We start from the raw sequence: 21,084 nt of genomic DNA, 5'->3' as shown, positions 1-21,084 counted from the left end.
GCTCAAATTGAATACGGCTCTAAGCCGGACCCAGAGACTACGGCGTCTTTTGACGCAGCTGTGCCTTATGCTAAAGGTGCTGATGATTTTCAGAAAACGGATAGGCCCACTTGCAGAGCCTTGAGACCGCGCATTTCCGTCTGTGTGTGTCTTTAGACGCACCATGGAATTTACACCAAGGGGCGGTTTCTCCATCCAAGTATGGGCTCTTGTTCGAGCGGGTGCCGCATCTTCGTACGCAGCTGCTTTCGGTGGCATACCCGCGTCGGCTTCGCCATCCACTTTACCTACCAGGAAGGCTCCCTAAAATTCACTATTCTATACTACATCTCTGAGCGCTGCTTATCGAGACCCTTCTGCTGTGCGACTCGGACGCATACGCAGACTTAAAACATGAACCAGCTGCGTGCGGCATCGACGGGCCCTGTGTCGGTTACGTCTTCATAGAGAGCTACCAGGGAGAGAACTGGCTGCAGAGCTGCAGGCACCTGCTAGATACACTTCATTATGAAATGCACCTAACAAACAAATACAAAATAGACAGGGGAGATAATATTAAGAAGATGGACATACTGGGTCTCGTACATTTAAAAGTCTTTAAAATAATTGTTGTTTTGCTCATTGTAAACTGGATTTAAAAAGGAAATAAGTTTGTAGCAAAATAGAATTTATTTATTTGCTGAAAACATAAAAATACAATTAAAAGTAACAAAACTATTCTGCGGGGCCACAAGCATACAGACAGACATCTAGGCACTTTTATCAGTGATTGTCTAGTTCCATTCCATACTCCACTCAATGTAATAAGCACCTTAGGGGAGAGTAACATTAGGGAGATTGGGGCCACTTGTAAACAATTCATTCAGGTAGCAGTTATTAAACAGCTAAGACACAGATAGGCAAATGGTGGCTCTACAGCAACGGTGCAACTACAGGTGCAAACAGGCAATGACTGGAATATAATCTATGGCTGCATTATTATTGCCAGTCGTGTTAGAGGTTCCCCCTAGGAAGCAATGTAAAACCTGATGCCTGAGGTTTCCACAGTCCTGATCTGTGGAGAGAGTTAGATGAGAGGTAGCTCAGTAAGAGTTCAGCAGGTCCCAGTCCTCTGCAGTGAGAGCCACACGTGACCTCTTTGCAGACGGAGCAGAGGACGGAACGTCTGGGGTTTTGCCTTTGTGAGCTCTTATTACAGGAAAATGTTCAGATGCGGAGGGGATGAGATCCTGCTCTCCTGCCACCGGTCTATGGAACTGCAGATGTGTGGTGCGCGGCGATGCCGGTGTGACTTGTAAGATGCATTTCTCCATAGTTTGGTGATTCGCTTTTTCTTTTCCATCTACATGAATAAAAATATCATTTATCACAGCGATGTCGGCTATTTTTGAGTCTACTGTGTAAGTGACACCATTGAATACTAGCACATTTATTGATGTACTAAGCTCTGGAAAGTGATAAACTGTCAACCAATCAGCTCCTAACTGTCATATTGTTAGGAGCTGATTGGCTAGTAATTTATCACTCTCAAATGTACTACTTTTCAAGGCTTAGTACATCTGCCCCGATATGTCGGTCCTCGACGTCATTCACAGACATAGGTTGGCCCTGCAGCACAGCCAATGCAGATATATCTGCTGGCCGATCCATCGTCCTAGTGTGTACCCAGATTTAGATTTGGGAGGGGTGTGTTCTAGCTCAAATCGAAGCTGCAGTATAAAAGTAACACTGTGCAGCAATTTTTTTTTGCTTTGCAAAAGAATCAGAATCAGCTGCTGTCAACGGCCCAGAAACTTCCCAGCCCAGAGGAATTAGATATTAGCCATTATTAAGTGGAACGATGGAATACATTTTATAACATGTTCTATGCTACACTTCTGAATCTTATTTTAAATAATTTTTTATTGTATAACAAAAAACTTAAATTAAATCACTGCAGTTACTACCATCGTAACATCAAAGCACATCATAGAACGTTGCTGTCCAGGCCATACACATTAGTTGAAGCACATACACAAACATCTGGTTGATGAAGTTAAAGGGGTCAATTCAATTGACCGTGATGTAAATAGCGCCGGGAGATAGCTCCCGGAACTATTCAATCCATCGTGATGTTAGGTCGGGGAAGGCTCGTTCTCGCGCCTTAAACAGGGTGTTTAGGCGCGAGAACGGGCATTCCCCGACCTAACTTCCCGGCGAGATGCTGTTTTCCTGGCACTAAGGGCAGAAAACAGCCTCGCGCCGGGACTTCTGTCGGATTTCTGCTCACATCCCTGAAGGGGTGCGATAAGAAATCCTTAGTCAGGCTTAGCTGCGCAGTATATTGAATAGCTCCAGGAGCTGATTCCCGGGGCTATTCACTTCGCGCAGAATAGAATCGAGCCCAAAGAACTTTATGTCTGAGGTCTACTGTAGTCACAGTGGTTGGCATTGCTGGTTCACCGCACTGAGGTTATAAATGTAATTCCTGACCAGGCCATAATCTGTGTGGGGTTTTCCTGTTCTCCCCGTATTTCTGGTTTCCTCCCACAATCCAAAAATGTACTGGTAGGTCAATTAGCAGCTGGCTAAAAATGTACGTGTGTATGTGTGCTCATTTATTAGGGAATTAGACTGTAAGCTCCATTGGGACAGACACTAATGTAAATGACAAACTCTTTTTGTCAGTAGCTGCATAAATAGTAAAGGTATATAAATAAATAATAATAATAATAGTAATTTCTACATCTTGTATCTTTTCATATAGAATATCCATATAAGAAAGCTCTATGTTTAGTGTAAGCTAGAATACTGTATGCGCTTACAAATATGTGCTCAATTTTAATGGGTACATGTTTATTTGAAACACTTACAGAATTGTTGCGCTGCGGTCCAGGATTTCAGAATTTCCTTTGGCTTAACGGCGGAGGCTACAAATTGATCCCACTGTCTGAAAAGCTGAAATAGAGGTTGAGATTTAGTTCTGCACAAGTTTTGCCAGGAATAACTCTTCTTTTTCTCCACACAATATGTTCCTCCCAACTTATCACCGCACTAAAGTATAATAACTAACTGGGATTAAGAGTCAATGGGGGCGATTCAATTGTTCTGTCGGCAGCTTTTTTTTTTTACGACGCCCAACAGAGCAATTCAATTGTTGCTCTGTCAGGGCTCAATAGCTGCCGGCGCCGGCATTTCTGCACGCACTCAGGAGGGTGCGAGCAGAAATGTGTCTGAAACACCCTGGTTAGGGCGCGCGAACTGCAGATAGCGCGCACTAACCAGAAATTAAGATGGGTTTAGCCGTTTAAACCTCGTCTTTTAGGTGGCGAAGAGGGCGATAATTAATGAGCGCACAGAACAATTGAATATCAAACTGGGCGCTCATTAATTATCACGCCCAAAAAAAACATTTGAATTGCCCCGACGGAGACATAGAATTTACACTTGTGGCCAGTTAGAATTAGAGCAGCGCTGATGTAAATTTTACACCTATGGCGGTCAGAATGCGAAGGTAAATTAACAAACCACGAAAAGTGGTTCACAGAGAAGTCTTGTCCTCAAAAACAGCCCTGGCCCAAGATCAGCAAGTAATTTTCTCCCTGGCGTGCAGTGTGGATGGTTTATAAAGAAACCAAACACACGGGGGGAAAAAAGTTGATTTAAACAGCATTTTTTTAATTTTTTATTATTAATTACCTTCTCATCCAACACAGGAGAAAAAAAAAATAAGGATTTTTAGTACTATTAAATGTATTTCGCCAAGTGTATCTGAGGGACACTACCACCATGCGGTTTTGTTAAGAGATGCAGGAGCTGGCACTTAATCGGTTAAATAAAAAGCATAAAGCTCATCCCCTTTCAATCCCTCCTCAGTTTTTAACTTAAACCCTAAAAGGAAAGGTTGCAAAAAAGAGAGAATAATACTCAAAAGGGGAACATCATTTATAAGGGTGGGAATACAGTGTCCGTCTGGGGGACACTACATTATGGACCTCATTCAGAGTCGCGAGCGAGCGCTGACGCGCTCGTAACCGACTCGATGGTTTGGCCTGCGCACATGCAGCGGCCGCACTGCGTGTGCGCAAGCCCCGGAGCGACAGAGAAACTCTGTAGCTCCGGAGCTCGTTACCAAAGGGGCGGCTGTCGATGTTGATCAACAGCTGCCCCCGTTTGGTAGGCGGGCCGGGGGGTTGGTTTCCAAAACGGAGGCATTCCTTTGCGAACGCCTACCGTTTTGTGGGCGGCCGCACTGACATCATCAGTGATGTCAGTGGGGAGCTTCCTGCTCCATCAGAGCAGAAAGCTCCCTGGGGCTTACGAGTGCCCAGACCCTACCCTAGGGTCTGGTCGTAAGCCCGGTGGTTGCGATGGTGATCACCATTACGACCATCAACCTGGTCGTTTGTTAAGCTGTGGGTGGTAACCCACAGCTTACCGATCGACAAGGAGGCGGCCATTCAGGATGCAAGGGGCCACCCTGATTAACGACCGCCCCTGAATGAGGTCCTATATCCCCATGGGGACGTTACAGAGCTATTCCTAGGGAAGGTACATGCAGATTTGGCTGAACACAAATCCTTGCGAGCAAAGCTAGAAATCCCTGGAGACAAACGACAATAACATCGAGTAGGTGTGTGGACAGAAGACCAAGTAGCTGTCTGATACAGCTGCTCGGTGGAAGTTCAGTGGAAGAACTAAGCTGGTAGAATGAGGTGAAATTTGGTCTGGAATGGGCTGCCCAGCCCCAGAGTACGCCTGCTGAATTGTGGATTTGGGAGCTCATTCAGACCCGCTCGCAAGATGCGGCCGCTCGCTGGAAAAAAGGGGCCGGATATTTAAATTAAATGCTCGCACTGCATGGCGTAAGGACGCCATCTATGTCTTAGCGAGCTACGGCACCGAGCGCTCGCAAGTGTGTAAAGACGCCTCCTTTCCCCTCGCAACACTCGTCATCTCCTGGAATTGTTTGATTAATCGGTAACATCGAGAGCCATCGAAGCTGCTCGCAGCCCTTGGGGTTGCCTTTCCCCGCCACAAGCACTGCGATCAGTGCTGGATGTAATACATGCAGGTGACGTGTACAATGACACTACTTTGCTAATTATGCACGCCCTTTAAACAGCGTTTTGGCGGCCTGACACGCCTGCATTCGCACATCCACTCCCCCATTCACAAGCACCTTCCCCTGTTACCACCCACAAACGGCACTATCTGTCACTCAAAGTAGCGGTCAGTCTGTGTGCTACGAGCGCACGATTCCCCATCGCTAAGACTGGCTTGCACACGCACACTGCGAATTAGACGCAATGCGCACTGTGCAACAATCGCCCGGCAGCGAGCAATCGCACCTTAGCGACCGGGTCTGAATCAGGTCCTTGATCCATTTTGCTGTAGTATGCTTAGATGCTGGCCAATCCTTTGTCTGAGCATCACACAGGATGAACACCTGCCCATCTTACATAGATTGAATGTCATATCTAGGTATACTTTGATAGTTCTAACAACAGCCAAAAAAACAAGCTGCCTGCTCCGATGAAGAACCTGAGACCTTTAAAACGCATATTACAAATTCCTGATTAAGGCCCGTATTCAATTAGAGGCGAAAAGTCGGAGAAGTTTCGCCTGTCTGACTATCCGCTGTTTCAGAGGCGAAAACTTTTCGTGCCCGTCCCCGCTTTTCGCCCAAGCGAATTCCCAAACACGCGAAAACGGAAAGCGGCGAATGCAGAATAGGTGGAAAGTACTGTCAGAATTGGGAAATCAGTCTGTACCTCAAAAAAAGATGCACTAAGATAGGGAATCAATGTATATGTGTACTAATAGCCCTAATAAAAGTGTTTGGGTTACTTAACTACTTTAAATTGCTTCTGATTAGTGTCTCTGCACAAGTGGTGAAGAATGGCATAAAGCAGTATTATTTGGTGAAAATAAGTAGTCCAGTCAAATATGGGGTACTTGACAATGGGTGCTAGCATATTTTTATGTCTCTAAAGTGATCTTTTTAAAAACGTGAAAAACCACCCTCATACTGTACCATGCACCTGCAATCTCAAAAAACACTTGGCCCCACCTTACTGCACCCCAAGAATTCTATTTTGCTAGTTTTTATAGTTGTCCCCCCACTTTGTGCTTTTTCACCCCCAAAACGAAAGTACATTTTTGGGGTGTTCTGAGGTAATTTTATTTTCACCTGCTATTCATAGGAGATACTTTTCCGCCTATTACATTGCATTGACTTTCCGCTTACGCAAAATCGTCCTGGAATTGAATAAGGAGACACTTTGAAAAACAGGCAGAAAGTCCGAATCCGCGGAAACTTTTCGCCAAACAGCACTTTTTGCCTCTAATTGAATACGGGCCTAAGATGGAAACTAGATACTACCTTGGGTTGGAACCTTAATAGTGCACAGCTCTGTCATCATGAATAATTAGAAAGAGAGATCTGCTGTACAGACCCCCTAATGCTGAAACACTTCTAGCTGAGGCAATAGCTAAAAACAGGATTTTGGTACTTACCGATAAATCCCTTTCTCCGATTCCACAGGGGACACTGGAGTTCAAGACAGTGGGGTATAGACGGTGGTAGAGCAGCCGAGAGCGCTGTGAATAACAGCCTCGCTCTCCGGCGGCTGTGTGCAGAAGCCAGCGCTTCTACAAGCACCAGCGCGGCAGGGAACAGCCGCGCTGCTGCGCAATGTAGACTCCCTTATGGGAGTAGCGGGTCGCGGCAGGCTCCCTCCCCGTGGGGATATAGCAGAGGGAGGATTCGGCTCTCGTGAGAGCAGCAAACAGAGCGCTGTCAGGCTCTATAAAGTAAGACAGCGCTCATCGTGCAGGGATCAGGCATGCTGCTAGGCAGCAACATTACAGACTGTCTGAACAGTCTCCCTGTACATGTATCCGCGCTCTATGCGCGGTACCTCCGCCCCTTGTAATAACGCTAGCGGCGTTATAACAGGATTCCAGGAGGGGTTATACTACAGTATATACCACCTGAGCCTGGGAGGGGGCAGAGGGGCCGCAGATTAAACTCCGTTCCCCATAAGGGGAACAGAGCTATACTTACCACTGCTGGCATCAGGGCTGCGGCTAGGCATTCGGAAGCACGGACACAGCCTCTATATTAAGCTGTGGCGTGTCCTCCCTGAGCTACTGCCAGGGTGCCTGGGACTCCGACACACACTCTTTTTAGTGGTGGCGGGTCTCCTGATGCCTCCATGTAGCAGGCTGACAGACGCAGTACTCTGTCAGCCTGTCCTCAATGCTTTGTGAAAGCTAGAAATTAAAATAAAGTTGAAATAAAAGAAAAAATACTAAGTGTGGGCTGGAGCTCAGCCCTATGTGACCGGCTCTCTCGGGCACATTCTAAAAACTGGGGCTGATGGGGCATAGAGGGGGAGGAGCCAGTCACACTTCAGAATTATTTAAAGTGCCAGGCTCTGCTCTACCACCGTCTATACCCCACTGTCTTGAACTCCAGTGTCCCCTAGTGGATGAAGGAGAAAGAAAAGAAAGAAAAGAAATTGCAGATCTCCTCACTACCTTCCTTTGTGGCCAGTTGCCGAAATGCTTCTAGAATGGAAGGAAACCTCTCTAGATGTGGAGCTACCTGCTGAGAGGAAAGTGCCATTACACCCCTATAGCTTCCGTATTTCTTCTGTCCAGCTCTGCACCAAAAAGAAAAGCCCCTCTAAAAGATAATGCCTCTAACGATATGCTGGTCTCCGAATCAGGCAACCGAGGCCTAAGCCATAATACAGATGACAGACAAGGCTGAAATTTTTGAATCAATAAAAGTAGCAATGAGAGTTGTCTCACCCAGGTACTCAGATGCTACTCTATACTGATCAGTTATGTCTGAAAGCCTTCTCGTAGGATGTCCCGACCATTTTTCAATGGCCTTGAAAAGCCAAGCTGCTGTCAGGTCCAGTCTAAGTGCTGTCCCTGCTGATGCGTATATTGATTTTAGAAAGCCATCACATTTGGGGTCAGTAGCATGCTTTAAAGAAGCTCCATCAGAAACTAGAAGAGTAGTGGTTTTGGCTATTCTAGCACGTCTACCCAATTTGTCATGTCCTCTGGTGTAATAGGGAATACTATTGGAAACCACCGTGGTATAGTAAACATTGTATCTGGTCTTAACCATGGTTCTCTTATTAACTCTGACAATAGTAACAAGAAATCTGAATATATTCACTGTCAGTTCTAAGATCTGACTGCTGATAGCAGGTCAATAATACCTTGGCCTCCTGCAGACCTCTGAATCAGCGACTATGACAAATATTTTAAGAAAATGAGAGAAAGAACAAAATATATACAGAGGAAAATACAGTACAAAGAGATAACTGGACTCTGACTCTACTAATTAGCTGGACTGTTATCCCATTTATTTATCGACAATAAATATTGTAGAAATACGTGCAAGGAGAGCTGGGTGTCAAGAGCCAGTCACAAGATTTCTTCAGTGGCTTCAAGAGACACATTAAAGCCAGCAAAGATCTGATTGTGGGAGATACCATCAGTGGTGACAGAGAAGTAAAAAGAAAACTGGCGTACCATGATCAACTTGGCCAATGTGGGGTGATCATTAAAGCCTGGGCCCCTTCCAATCTAACCTTCCAAAGAGTTTAGGGGATTAGAGGAGTCAGGTGCAAGAGGTAAATTAAACTGAATGGCCTAGGAACCACCTTGCTCTGTGGCGAGTCCATGACCGAGCTATGACATTGTCACAAGCCGCTGCACTGCTAATGCTGTGCAAAGGGAGCGCCGGGCCAGCGTTCGCTAAAAACTCCGCCTACCTCCTGTCCATCAATCTGGGATCGATCCAGATTGGCTCCTGCGTCCATGTCATTCGGCTGTGAACACTGCTCCGATGCCAGCGATAGCGTTTCACGTGTTTCCGGTTCTGGCATTGTCTCCTATATCCAGTCGAGTATCCAGCCATCCTGCTGGTCTTGTACATCTGCTGTTTGTGTCATCTAGATGGCACGGTTCACATTCCATCTACCTGCCGTTGGTGTCACCCAAGCGGCACGGTCCGCACTGCAGCGTCAGCTGCTTGTGTCAACCCGGCAGCACAGGCCGCACTCCAGCGTCCTCAGTACGCGTACTCGCGCATGTGTCAACCCGGCGGCACAGGCCACACTCCAGCACCAGTGGCTTGTGTCAACTTGGCGGCACGGGTCGCAATCCAGCGTATTTCCTACAGTCTTCTGTTACTACAGCCAGTCAAGGCCCTTCCTGCCCTCAAGGCTGCTACCGGCCTAAAGGTCGCATCTCATCTTCAGGCCCCCAGGCCACAGCCAGCCAAGGCACTTCCAGCCCTCAAGGCTGCTACTGGCCCAAAGGCCGGATCACATCCTACGAGCTCACAGGCTTCAGCCACTCTATCCTATCAGCTGTTAAGCTGCTACACGGCCACATCTAGCCAAGATGTACCAGCCCTCAAGGCGGTTGCGGGACTTTCTTATAAACATATACCCACTGTCCTTAACAGACACCAGCAGATCCCAATCTTGAATCACTCATAAAGGAATACAGTTCTATAAAGGGCCTTTGGATCCAAAAACAAGATGAAACACACCATCCGTCTTTGGCAAGGAATACAATTGCAGATCGCTCTAATGCCCAGTACATGGTGTAAAGGTTAGCAATCACCGCATATCATTTCAATCAGCAAAGTCTGCTTGTGCGTCTTATTCACATCACATTGTGAATAAGATGCATTTGCACCAAAAAAAGACGCTCGGCATGAGTAAACTCGCAGGGGACTAGGCGCGACTAGAGGGGCTGTTTGACGCGACTGCAGCAAAAATGACCGAGGACACATCTGTAAATAACTGGCAATAAAAAAAATAAAAATGTATGAATTAATGAATATTAAGACACTACATCCTAATGAATGGATACACTCCTGTGAGATGAATCATTGGCCCTCATTCAGAGCCGGACGCTCTGAGCAGAGCGCTCGCTCTGAATGAGGGCCGTCCTCCATAAAAATGGAGCGTCCTCCTGGACGCTCATATAGCTGTGGGTCACCACCCACAGCACATATGAGCGTGCAGGATGATGGTCGCGATGGTCTTGACCATCGCGACCATCGCCAGTGTGACCAGAAGCCTGTGGTCGGGGTTTTCGACCACAAGCCCTGGAGTGATTTTGGCTCTATCAGAGCCAAAATCACTCCCACTGACATCACTAGTGATGTCAGTGGGGCCGGCTTCTGACGGTAGGCGTTCCCTTGGGAACGCCCCCGTCTGGGAGGCATGCCCCCGGCACGCCCACCAAAGGGGACGTGCTGTCAATCAACATCGACAGCACGCCCCCTTTGATCAGACACAACGAGCGAAGGAAAGTCTTTCGCTCGTCGCGTCTGGCGCATGCGCATGACGGAGCTGCCTCCATCGTGCGCATGCGCAGTGCACACCATCGACCCACTTGCGAGCGGACAGCCGCTTGCGAGTGGGTCTGAATGAGGCCCATTGTGTGTAGGTGGCAGGTGTACTTTAATGCCAAACTTGCTATCTAGATCTAATCTCTGGCACCTGTATAAACATGTCACGCCCGCTGCACTGCCAGCCTGTATGAAAGGCTGACTAGCTTTGACTTTTTATTGTAATTTAATTCTGACTCTGTTTATTTGAGTAAGTACAAATCAGGAGCTATGCTAATAAAGGAACAAGCAAGCAGTAATGACTACATTTGGCAAGGCCTCTACAAGAGGACAATACGGGTTCACACACAGATACCTGCTCAGCCCAGCCCTGAGTCCTGCAGTCCACGTGATCAAACTGGGTTAATGGATTCTTAGCAGGATGTAAACCTGTCCTTGTCTGTATTCTCTGACATGTCGCAAAGTGATCCTATAAAAAAACAAAAAACAAAATACAGACATATAAATTAGGCAGAACCTCTAACAAATGAGATTACGGAAACATATTTAAGTGCTTTTAGATTTATCGTATTTTTAAAGGTTACAAGATGCTCTTCATACTGGTGCAATGTGTACTTCATACGTTCAGTGGCCCTAAAAACATTCCAGCCACAAAGGAAATCATCAGCTTCTTATTTGTCTGTCTGCAGGAAAGAATTATTCTTTCGTTAAGAAACATGTCACTTAATTCTGCAGATCAATCTATGTACTCTATGACAGATTTCTGTGGGTTGGTCTTTTCCAAACTAATGTCATTGGGGCTGCAAAAAAAATGTTTTGCACCCCTTGCATTGCAACATGATTTGTTACAGACACAAAGTGACTTGCTTTTTTGGTTTACTCCCAAATCAGAATCAGCCCCATTGAGTTCTTTATTCATGCGAGGCATTACATTAGAAAAACATGTTTAGCTTATTTATTCCAATTTATTTGTATAGTGCCATCATCATCTGCATATAGTGCCAGCATCGTCTGCATATAGCACCAGCATCGTCTGCATATAGCGCCAGCATCGTCTGCATATAGCGCCAGCATCGTCTGCATATAGCGCCAGCATCGTCTGCATATAGTGTCAGCATCATCTGTTTCACTGTACAATTTTGAACAACACAGTAATAAAACAAGATTTGGCATATAACAGACAGACAAAGAAGTAGGAGGGCCCTGCTTGCAATCTTACAATCTGTAGGTAAATGGAAGTTTGATACAAGATGATATTGCCAATTGATCTAGCCACATTATAAAGCTAAAAGTGGTGGGTTATAGGATCCAGCCACACATAGCAATGTTGAACTGGGGTTAATGGTTTGTGTGACTGTAGAAAGAGTACAAATGTAAGTTTTGTGTGAATTGTATAGAGGGTAGATAATAGAGTAGAATAGCTTATGGAGGTTATTTGGGTGGTTGTGAAATTTGATAAGCTACAGTGCCTTGCAAAAGTATTCACCCCCCATGGGCTTTTTACCTTTTTTGTTACATAATAACCTGTAATTTTATTTTCATCTGAATTTTATGTGATGGATCTGCACAAAATAGTCTAATTTGGTGAAGTGAAATGAGAAAAATATATATAAAAAATAATCTTTATAAATAAAATTCTGAAAATTGGCATGTGCGTATGTAATCACCCCCTTTGCTATGAAGCCCCTCAAAAGTTCTGGTGCAACCAATTACTTTCAGAAGTCACATAATTAGTGAAATGAAGTCCACCTGTGTGAAATCTAAGTGTCACATGATCTGTCAGTATAAACACACCTTTTCTGACAGGCCCCAGAGGCTGCACCACCACTAAGCAAGAGGCATCACACCATGAAGACCAAGGAGCTCTCCAAACAAGTCAGGGACAAAGTTGTTGAGAAGTACAATTCTGGGTTGGGATATATAAAAAAATATCAAAATCTTTGATGATCCCCCGAAGCACCATCAAATCCATCATCAAATGGAAAGAACAAGGTACCACAACAAACCTGCCAAGAGAGGGCCAAAACTCACAGACCGGGCAAGGAGGGCATTAATCAGAGAGGCAGCATAGAGACCAAAGGTAACCCTGAAGGAACTGCAGAGATCCACAGCAGAGACTGGTGTATCTGTGCATGTGACCACAGTAAGGCGTACACTCCATAGAGCTGGGCTTTATGGAAGAGTGGCCAGAAAAAAGCCATTACTGATTTGAGTTTGCCAAAAGTCATGTGGGCGACCCCCCAAATGTATGGAGGAAGGTGCTCTGGTCAAATGAGACTAAAATGTAACTTTTCGGCCACCAAGGAAAACACTGTCAACACATCCCATCACCCCAAGAACACCATCCCCTCAGTGAAACATAGTGGTAGCAGCATCATACTGTGGGGATGTTTTTTCAGCAGCAGGGACTGGGAAACTGATTCGAGTCAAGGGAAAGATGGATGGTGCCAAATACAGGGATTTTCTTGAGCAAAACCTGGTTCAGTTTGCCTGTGATTTGAGCGTGGGACGGAGGTTCACCTTCCAGCAGGACAATGACCCGAAGCATACTGCTAAAGCAACACTTGAGTGGTTTAAGGTGAAACATTTAGATGTGTTGGAATGGCCTAGTCCAAAGCCCAGATCTCAATCCAAATGAGAATCTGTGGTCAGACTTGAAGATTGCTGTTCTCAAGCGGAAACCATCCAACATGAAGGAGCTGGAGCAATTTTGCCTTGAGGAATGGGCAAAAATCCCAGGGGCAAGATGTGGCAAGCTCATAGAGACTTATCCAAAGCGACTTGCAGCTGTAATTGCCGCAAAAGGTGGCTCAACAAAGTACTGACTTTAGGGGGGTGAATAGTTATGCACGCTGAAGTTTTCTGTTATGTTGTCCTAAATGTTGTTTAATTCACAATATAAAAAAAAAAAAAAACACAACTTCACAGTTATAGGCATGTTCTGTGAATGTAATGATGCACACCTTCAAACAATCCATTTTAATTCCAGGTTATGAGGCAACAAAACATGAAAAATGCAAAGTGGGGTGAATACTTTTGCAAGGCACTGTATCTGAGAGGTGAGTTTTCAGGAGACGCTTTAAAGTTTGGAGGCTAGAAGAAAAACTTGTCCCGACACAGAATTTGCTCACAGCATATAAATCCCAATTGTAATGCACAACAGAATATGCTGTAGCTGTATTAGTAACTGTTAATAAATAAAGAATATAAATTATATATATTTTTTTTTTCAAAATTCTTTGGGCCAAATTTTTTTAAATTTTTGGGCAATTTGTCCCACTTTAAAACGCATGTACAGAAGTATGTTAACTATATTTAGTCCAGGCTTGCTAAAGGCAAGCAGTTCTGGGACTCGTCCGGCCAAGGTACCTTGCATGTTGAATTTCATATGTTGCATTCACCCGCTGTAACCATTGTTATGCGCTCAAGATGGCTACCTCCTTTGTAATATAGTTTATTAAATGTAAAGCGCTTAGAGTCCTTTAAGCGAAAAGTGCTATATAAAAACACATTATTAAGGTAGAGCTGGGGAGAGGAGGACGAGTTCTATGCTCTAAGAGGATGGGACAGGGGGTGACTGGAATATTTTTAGAGCTGCGTAGTAATACTTTACCTGCACACCTGTATCAGAAAGGTCCAAATATATAAGTTGTTTAAATACAAGCAGGAACGTGACGGCCAGCTCAGTTATTCCCTGATTGCCTAGAAGAGAAATAGTCAACGTTAAACATAAACTGCCACGCTCTTCAAAGTCTGTGTGTTCAGCACCGAGCTATATGGTTCTCAGCCAACCTGCAAAGTTTCAGCCCAGCTTGAAAAACTGTATTGTATTCATGTTGTTTGATTCCTGAACTGTGTATGTTTGCAAGCAATCTGTCTTAAATAGGTTTCTTTTATACTAGGTTACAATAAGAAAACTGCAGAGTGTGTGGTAGCCCTGATATACAGTATATACGTCCAGGGCAGTCTGCAGCACAACATGCAGCTTTAAATCAATGTATTCTTCATTTAGAGATCTATGTACTAAAGCTTGATGAAAGATAAAATTGTGAGAGAAAAAGTATTAACCAATCAGCTCCCAACTGTCATTTTTCAAACACAGCTTGTAAAATGTAAGGTAGTAGCTGATTGGTTAGTGCTTTATCTCTCACATTTTTCTCTCTCTCCAGTCTTCGATAAATACCCCCCTTAATCTATTATCGAACATTTAACTTTGATGTATTATGAAAAACATGAATACACTATGCGATATACCGTTCGTGGAGCTGACAACCAACATATGGTTAAGTGCGTTGCTTGTGTGTACACACGATAGATCTGTGAATGACATCGTTCACAGATATGTTGTATCAGATGTGCAGCACGGCAGTTGCGATATATACTGTAGATATATCGTGAGTATCTGGCGGTGTGTAAAAGCCCCGCCGACCAACACGTCACGCTGGCCTGCAGAAACTGCCAACACTTACATCACAACTGGGCGGGCAAATTTAAATGCCCCTCTAGTCATGATGTGTGGCCAGACATATTGAGTGGCCGATTGGTAAGTGTGTATGCTTACCATAACGGTCGCTTGCTGCGGGCTGGTCAGCCGCTGGGTCACTTAGATGAGTACCCTACATAAGTCACAATACCAACCAGTTGCTAACACACAGTCCTCATATGTAGGTGTGTTTTGTATTAGTGAATGATGAACATTCCTTTTTAGAACACTTAAAATCTGCATTAGACAAAAGTGGACAGACCCTATTTATTTTTTTAGTGTTGTTTATTAATTTTCAAAAAAACAAACATAACATAATACACCTATTATTATAAATAATAAAATAAAATAAAAACAAAACTCAAACATCAGGGTAATACAATTGAGCAGAAAGAAAAACAGCACAGACTACAGAGATTTGACAACATCGCAAGACATCACTGATGTTGGCCATACACGCTACAATTATCGGGGCAATCCGCCGATAATTGTAGCGTGTGGGGGGGCGACCGAGGGTTAAATATTGCTCGGTCGGGCATGCCGGATTGTCCAGCGTGCCAGTCCAATGCGATATTTCCCGGTAAACTGTCGGCCGCATTGGGCAGCGTATGCCCAGCCGCGGCCGACAGACAAACATTTCCTGTGTTCATTCCTATGGAAGGAACAGGGAAATGTCTCCTCCTTCGGGGGCGGAGCGCAGATGTCTGCCGAATACACTGTGAGAAAAATCTCACAGTGTATGCTGGCGACATCTGCGGCTGGCAGCCGGCCAGATAAAATGTCTGTCGGTCTGACAGGCATTTTATCTGGCCGTGTATGCCCAGCATGAGACATAAACATAACATCATAGTGTAATATGTATACATAAAAAAAAAAACTAGTAGACATAGAAGTACCAAAGCATAATATTAGAAAAAAAAAAAAGATTCTATCACTGCCACTAGGGGTAAGTAAGGAATCCCTGGAAATAAAAGTATGTTCCACACTTTTGACAGGCCCTATTTTTTAGCGCACACGGACAGTTTGTAGACTGCAGCACATGTTCATTGGGGTTGGGTACGGGATGCCGGCACCAGGATTCTGATTGCCAGGATCCAGAGCGCCTGCATCCCGACAGGGTTAGGATACCGACACTTGTCGGTCGGTATACTAACCCTCCCCCTCTCCCTACCCATAACCCTCCCCGATGCCTAAACCTAACCCCCCCTACCCCCCTAAACCTAACCCTCCTCCCTTAGTGCCTAACCCCACTACTTACCTTCGGGATCCCGGCGGTGTCTGAATTCTGGCGTATGCATTCTGAACACCGGAATCCCCGCGGTCTCGATTATGACTGCATCACGTTGATTGCATTTCACCCAAAGATCTTGTAAAACCACTGTACTACAGACTTACATGACAGGTCTAGCAGGGTCAAGCATCCAAGTCCTCTGTTCAGGACACGCAGTGGAGCGGTCATTTTCCTGATCCCAATATCAGACAGACAATTATCCTTCAAGTATAGCTCCCTCAGGCTGTAGAGACAGCAGCACACATTACATTAACAAGTAACAATATAACATGTGATATAGTAATTCAACAATATAAGACATGATTCACTGGAAACAAAAAAAAAAAATTAACACCTATAAGGAAAGGCTGAGATAGGATTAATTAAATCTATCATAAAATCATCATTCAATATAATGAATTGAAAATTGCTGTGTATAGAAAATATTAAATTATTTTAATTACTCTACATATTTTCCTTTGGAAATGTCATGCTTTATTTGTGTATGGAGTACATAAAGGCCTATCATACCTCTGATGAAGTAGCAGGTTATAGCAATGAAACGCGTTAGCACAAAGTGGACAGAGAAACAAGATTAATTTGCGAGATCCTTGTTATAGCAACTTATTACTGCTCACACTGACCCGCCAATACCTATTTTTCACTGTCTGTATACATATTGATGTTGGAACTGGGAAGAGCATGAACAGAGATGGACATTCATCTATACAGCCGAAATGTTGCGCAGTGGTGAGAATTGTCATTACCCCATACTGCAAATAACCACGGATTTCAACTTGTTAATTAATTGGATGCAAACAGAATATTTGATAGTTTTATACTATTTTAATAGTCCATAGTGTTTTGCTTTATATTATATCATTTATTAAGTCCTCATGATTTACAGCATGTCTATTATATTCTTATATAGAACAGATGAGGTTTATCATTTTAATAATGGTATAATATTGGTGTAATCACATGTACCACGTTTGGTGATGGTCACTGTTGTTTTTTGTTTTACATTAGAGCTGCTAAATCTATTTTTGATATTTGAAGTTTTGCCATTAGGTAATATTTTTTTTAATACCAGAAATAGCACAGGTGGGATTTATTTTTAAAGGGAAGTTGTTACAAAACAGTAGAAGGAAAAATAAAAACTCAGGGTTGAGTTAGAGTTACCCACAGGTCAGCTGCAATTACACTGGCAGGGGTCAGAGTTCCTCTCTGCCCGCCCGCATGCAGAAGGAAGCAGCGTCATCTTATCCATGCACTCCTGTACCACAGCCCTATAACAGATGTAACAGATCCATCTACAATTGGACGGACACTCACAACTCAGCACGCCCTCACTAAACCTAGCCTGTGTGTGACTGCACCGCTGCAGCTTACGCCTCTTCAGCTGCAATGGAGATGCTACTGAGTTGAGCACGTCTCTGAATGCGCTGTAGTTGCTCATTGTTCAGTACTAAGAAGAAAGGGCAGTGCTGAAAATTGTAAGATCCGTACTTGAGCGAGACTCTGCCACAGCCACTGAATGCCCAAAATGATGAGTAAATCTGCATACACACACACAACGATTTTTTGAACGACATTGTTTAACGATAATAGTTTTAAAAAAATCGTTCTGAGTCAAACGATGAACGATTATCGTTCATGCGCGTTCATGTTTGTAGTTCAGTCAGACTTGTCAACTCAATGATTTTCATTAAGGGAATATGCAAAAATCGTTTGTAGTTCAAAAAAATCGTTCATTACACTGTAATGGTGCACACACACGGTCAGATTTTTCTTCAGATCTGAACGATAACGAATTAAAAAAATGTTCAATCGTTCATATCTGAAGGAAAATCTGACATATCTGTCAGATGAAAGATTTGAACGATGCACGTTCCCGATGGTCAGATAACGATATCTGATGTGTTTGCAGTCAGACTGGGACGATTCCATTCATTTTAATGCAGTCAAAAATCGTTCAAATCTCTGGTAAAATCGTTCATCTGACAGTTCTGACAAATCTGACCGTGTGTATGCTCCATAAAAAATCTGACAGAAAATCGTTCATAAAATCGTTGGTAACAAAATCGTTGTGTGTGAATGCAGCTTAAGGGGGCAGCATGCGACTCATAACACCCGACTACTATACTTGCCACAGGCAGAGGGCGCCATACATCAATGTACCTGTTCAGAGCCTCCGAGGTAAGGTGACCAAGCAACTCGTGTTCATCTCCCAGTTTACAGCAGGACAAGTCTAATCTGTGCAGACCGTGAAATGATGTAATGGCCTCCAGCTTCTCAGAGACTAACAAATACCTGCACAGAAAACACAGCATATATCTCATTATTTGCCAACACTGGCAGAAATGCCCCTCCTCTCTCTCTGTATTACACTTATAAGGTGAATAAATCATCAGTATAGGCCCAAAGCTAGGTACACACTGTGCACATTTTTTGATTGGGCCGGAAAATGGGGCAATTCTTCGGCAAATCGAAAGCCCCAATATCTGTACTACAATTATGCGGTTTGTTCTCTTTATTAGAAGTTACCGACTTTCGGCCACACCACACTGTTTTTGCATATGTCCACTCACAAGGAGGATGAGGTAGTCGCAGGTAAAAGTGGGAAATATGTGCAGATTATCGAGAATGCACACACTGCTCGATATCGGGAGATTCAGGCCAAGATCTTGTCTTTGACGACCGATCGGATAATCAAAGGCATGTGGTTTTGGACGTTATTAAACCGTTTTATCGGGGAAACGCAGAAACAATCGTTCATACACACTATACAATAAAACCAGGCCGATCACCCAATTATTGGCAAATTGGCCCAATAATTGAATAAAATGTACATACAGAATAATGTGTCTTTTGTACTTATTATTGTTATGTTGGTCTATGTCAGAAGACAGGTGCCATTTTATTTGCGATCTTCAGTAACAAAATCATTTGGCACACCCCTGTTCACAACTGTTTGGGAGAGGACTTTTAAAATATATTTTATTTATCAAAGTCCAATCACATATTCTGCAATATATACTGCATTTAATGCTGTAGTATGAAAATTACAATTTGTGGGAATAGGATCAACATTTTTTAGACAATACCCGCAATATAACCATGTCTCTCCCACACAGCAGTAGCACTCCCCACCCTCTAAACCCTCATAGACAGTTGTATACAGCCCCTGATATCAGGAAGAGGGGACTGCTGTTACATGCGGCTGGCTGAACATGTCCAAGCTATCCAAACAGCTAAGATTGCATGTGTATTGTATATGGCAGCTACCTGGATTGACTACAGATTCTAACCCCCCAAAAAAGGACAATCCCTTTAACTTTCCATGATCACTGAACTGCTTGTGTGCTACACATACTTGCCCCTCAGACACAGTGATGACAGCATCAAATCTCCATAAGCCTCTGTGAATTTCCGAAGGGCCACAAGGCCACTGTTGGGTTTACAGAATTGCTGTCTGGCTTCCGCAGCAGTGAACAATTTCTCTGCAATCTGCTCAGGAAACCCAAGTAGTGAGTCCACATGCTGAATGTTATCAGCAATGAGATTGAGAGCCAAGGTGAACAGGGACTTGGCAGAATAACGCAGGCTGCCCTGTTCAGTGTATGTAAAAATAAACGGCTTCTCCTTGGGTTTACATGTATCCTCCTGTTTCACACACAGTTCCACTGAAAAACCTCTGGAGAAAGTTCGGACAGGACAAGACCTTCTCCGTGAGCTCTGCGATCCTGCGAGGAACAGCTGACCTTTCTCCCGCACGTAGACAGGCCCTGCGTCCTCTTTACTCTCTAGTTCGGAGGACTGTGACATTCTTAAAATGAAAGAGATAAAACATAAACACCCAAGTTATAGCACACAAATCACTTTACAGCAACAATGATTTTGGTTGCTTGCGTTCCGTGCACACTTTGCAATATTACATATACAAATCCATCAAACCGGAGCAGCTATAGTTTTACTTCTAGGGGCTAGGGTATTTCCCATAGCCCCAAATCAAATGTATCAAGAAAGTAATCCCTACAATAAATGAAAGACACACATATAGATATGGATGTGTGTGTTTCAGTGGGAGATGTATCAAACCTTAAAGAGAAAGTTAAGTTGTCTATAGCAACCAATCAGCTGCTGTAATTTTATAGAGCAGGGGTAGACAACGTGTGGCACTCCAGCTGCTGTAGAACTACATTTCCCATCATGCTTTGCCACCTTATGGTTCCACAGCATCTGGAGTACCACAGGTTGCCTACCCCTGTTATAGACTGCGTTAGAGGCTAGACAAATGATTTCTAGGAGCTGATTGGTTGCTATGGGCAACGTCTCCACTTTCTCTCTCTCCAAGTTTTGATACGACTCTTCTTCAGTGTTAAACATGGTGTTTGTGTTGCAGTATGTGCATTATTGCCCAGATATTTGGTGATTTTCACGCTATTTTAAATGTATATTCTGCAAGGATGTATCAGACATACCGCATTACACAATGGGCTTGCTGTGTGGCTTTTGCTGCACACACAGTGATCTAATGTGTCAGTCAGTACCCAAACACTGAAAATACATCTGGATCCTTATTATAATTTATAATGGGGTATATTTTGCATACTTTGCTGCATATAGAAACCTGTCCTGTCTCCCATAAATAGTGCCAGCTGGCTCAGCATCCCCTACAATAAATGTGTAGTGTACTATATCTCCTGTCTGCTCCCACCTCTGTATGTACATAGGTAACACAGGGCTTGGCACTGCAAAGTAATATTAGTTCCTCCCCTTATATGACTCCCCTGACCCTTACTAGTAAATATCTGTGTGCCCCTTCCCCACATTACTAAGGTTATTATCCACCAGCTCAGCTGCACATTCACCTCGCTCCCCGGTTAGACCTTCCTCTTGTCCGCCTGCCGGAACTTTTCTTACTCGGAACCTTTATTGTCACGCACACAGGCG

The 21,084-nt window shown here is 44.1% G+C and overlaps 1 protein-coding gene across 1 annotated transcript; it reads right to left on the bottom strand.

Moving 5' to 3' along the window:
- Nucleotides 1-661: 661 nt before the first annotated feature.
- On the bottom strand, nt 662-21,071 carry LRRC42 (leucine rich repeat containing 42). Its single transcript, XM_088479311.1, has 8 exons — nt 21,003-21,071; nt 19,505-19,957; nt 18,310-18,441; nt 16,254-16,372; nt 13,989-14,077; nt 10,731-10,844; nt 2,853-2,937; nt 662-1,342 (listed from the first exon to the last, which is right to left on the bottom strand). The coding sequence occupies exons 2-8, from the start codon at nt 19,954-19,956 to the stop codon at nt 1,083-1,085; spliced, it is 1,251 nt and encodes a 416-aa protein (XP_088335437.1). The 5' UTR covers nt 19,957; nt 21,003-21,071; the 3' UTR covers nt 662-1,082.
- Between the last annotated feature and the right edge of the window lie 13 nt (nt 21,072-21,084).

The sequence above is a fragment of the Taudactylus pleione genome, unplaced genomic scaffold (assembly GCF_031769625.1).
Source record: "Taudactylus pleione unplaced genomic scaffold, aTauple2 ptg000230l, whole genome shotgun sequence".
In the NCBI taxonomy this organism is placed as follows: Eukaryota; Metazoa; Chordata; class Amphibia; order Anura; family Myobatrachidae; genus Taudactylus; species Taudactylus pleione.
Note: the sequence above shows the minus strand (reverse complement) of the source record. Positions and strands in the feature narration are given on the sequence as shown.

Bases quoted from the DNA above. Each gene is read 5' to 3' on its own strand.
- LRRC42 (XM_088479311.1), bottom strand. From the start codon at position 19,956: ATGTCACAGTCCTCCGAACTAGAGAGTAAAGAGGACGCAGGGCCTGTC. The intron at 16,373-18,309 runs GTACATTGATGT...CTGTCTCTACAG, and splicing joins ACCTCGGAGGCTCTGAACAG to CCTGAGGGAGCTATACTTGA. The intron at 2,938-10,730 runs GTATCTGTGTGT...CCTCTATTTCAG, and splicing joins CTCAGGGCTGGGCTGAGCAG to CTTTTCAGACAGTGGGATCA.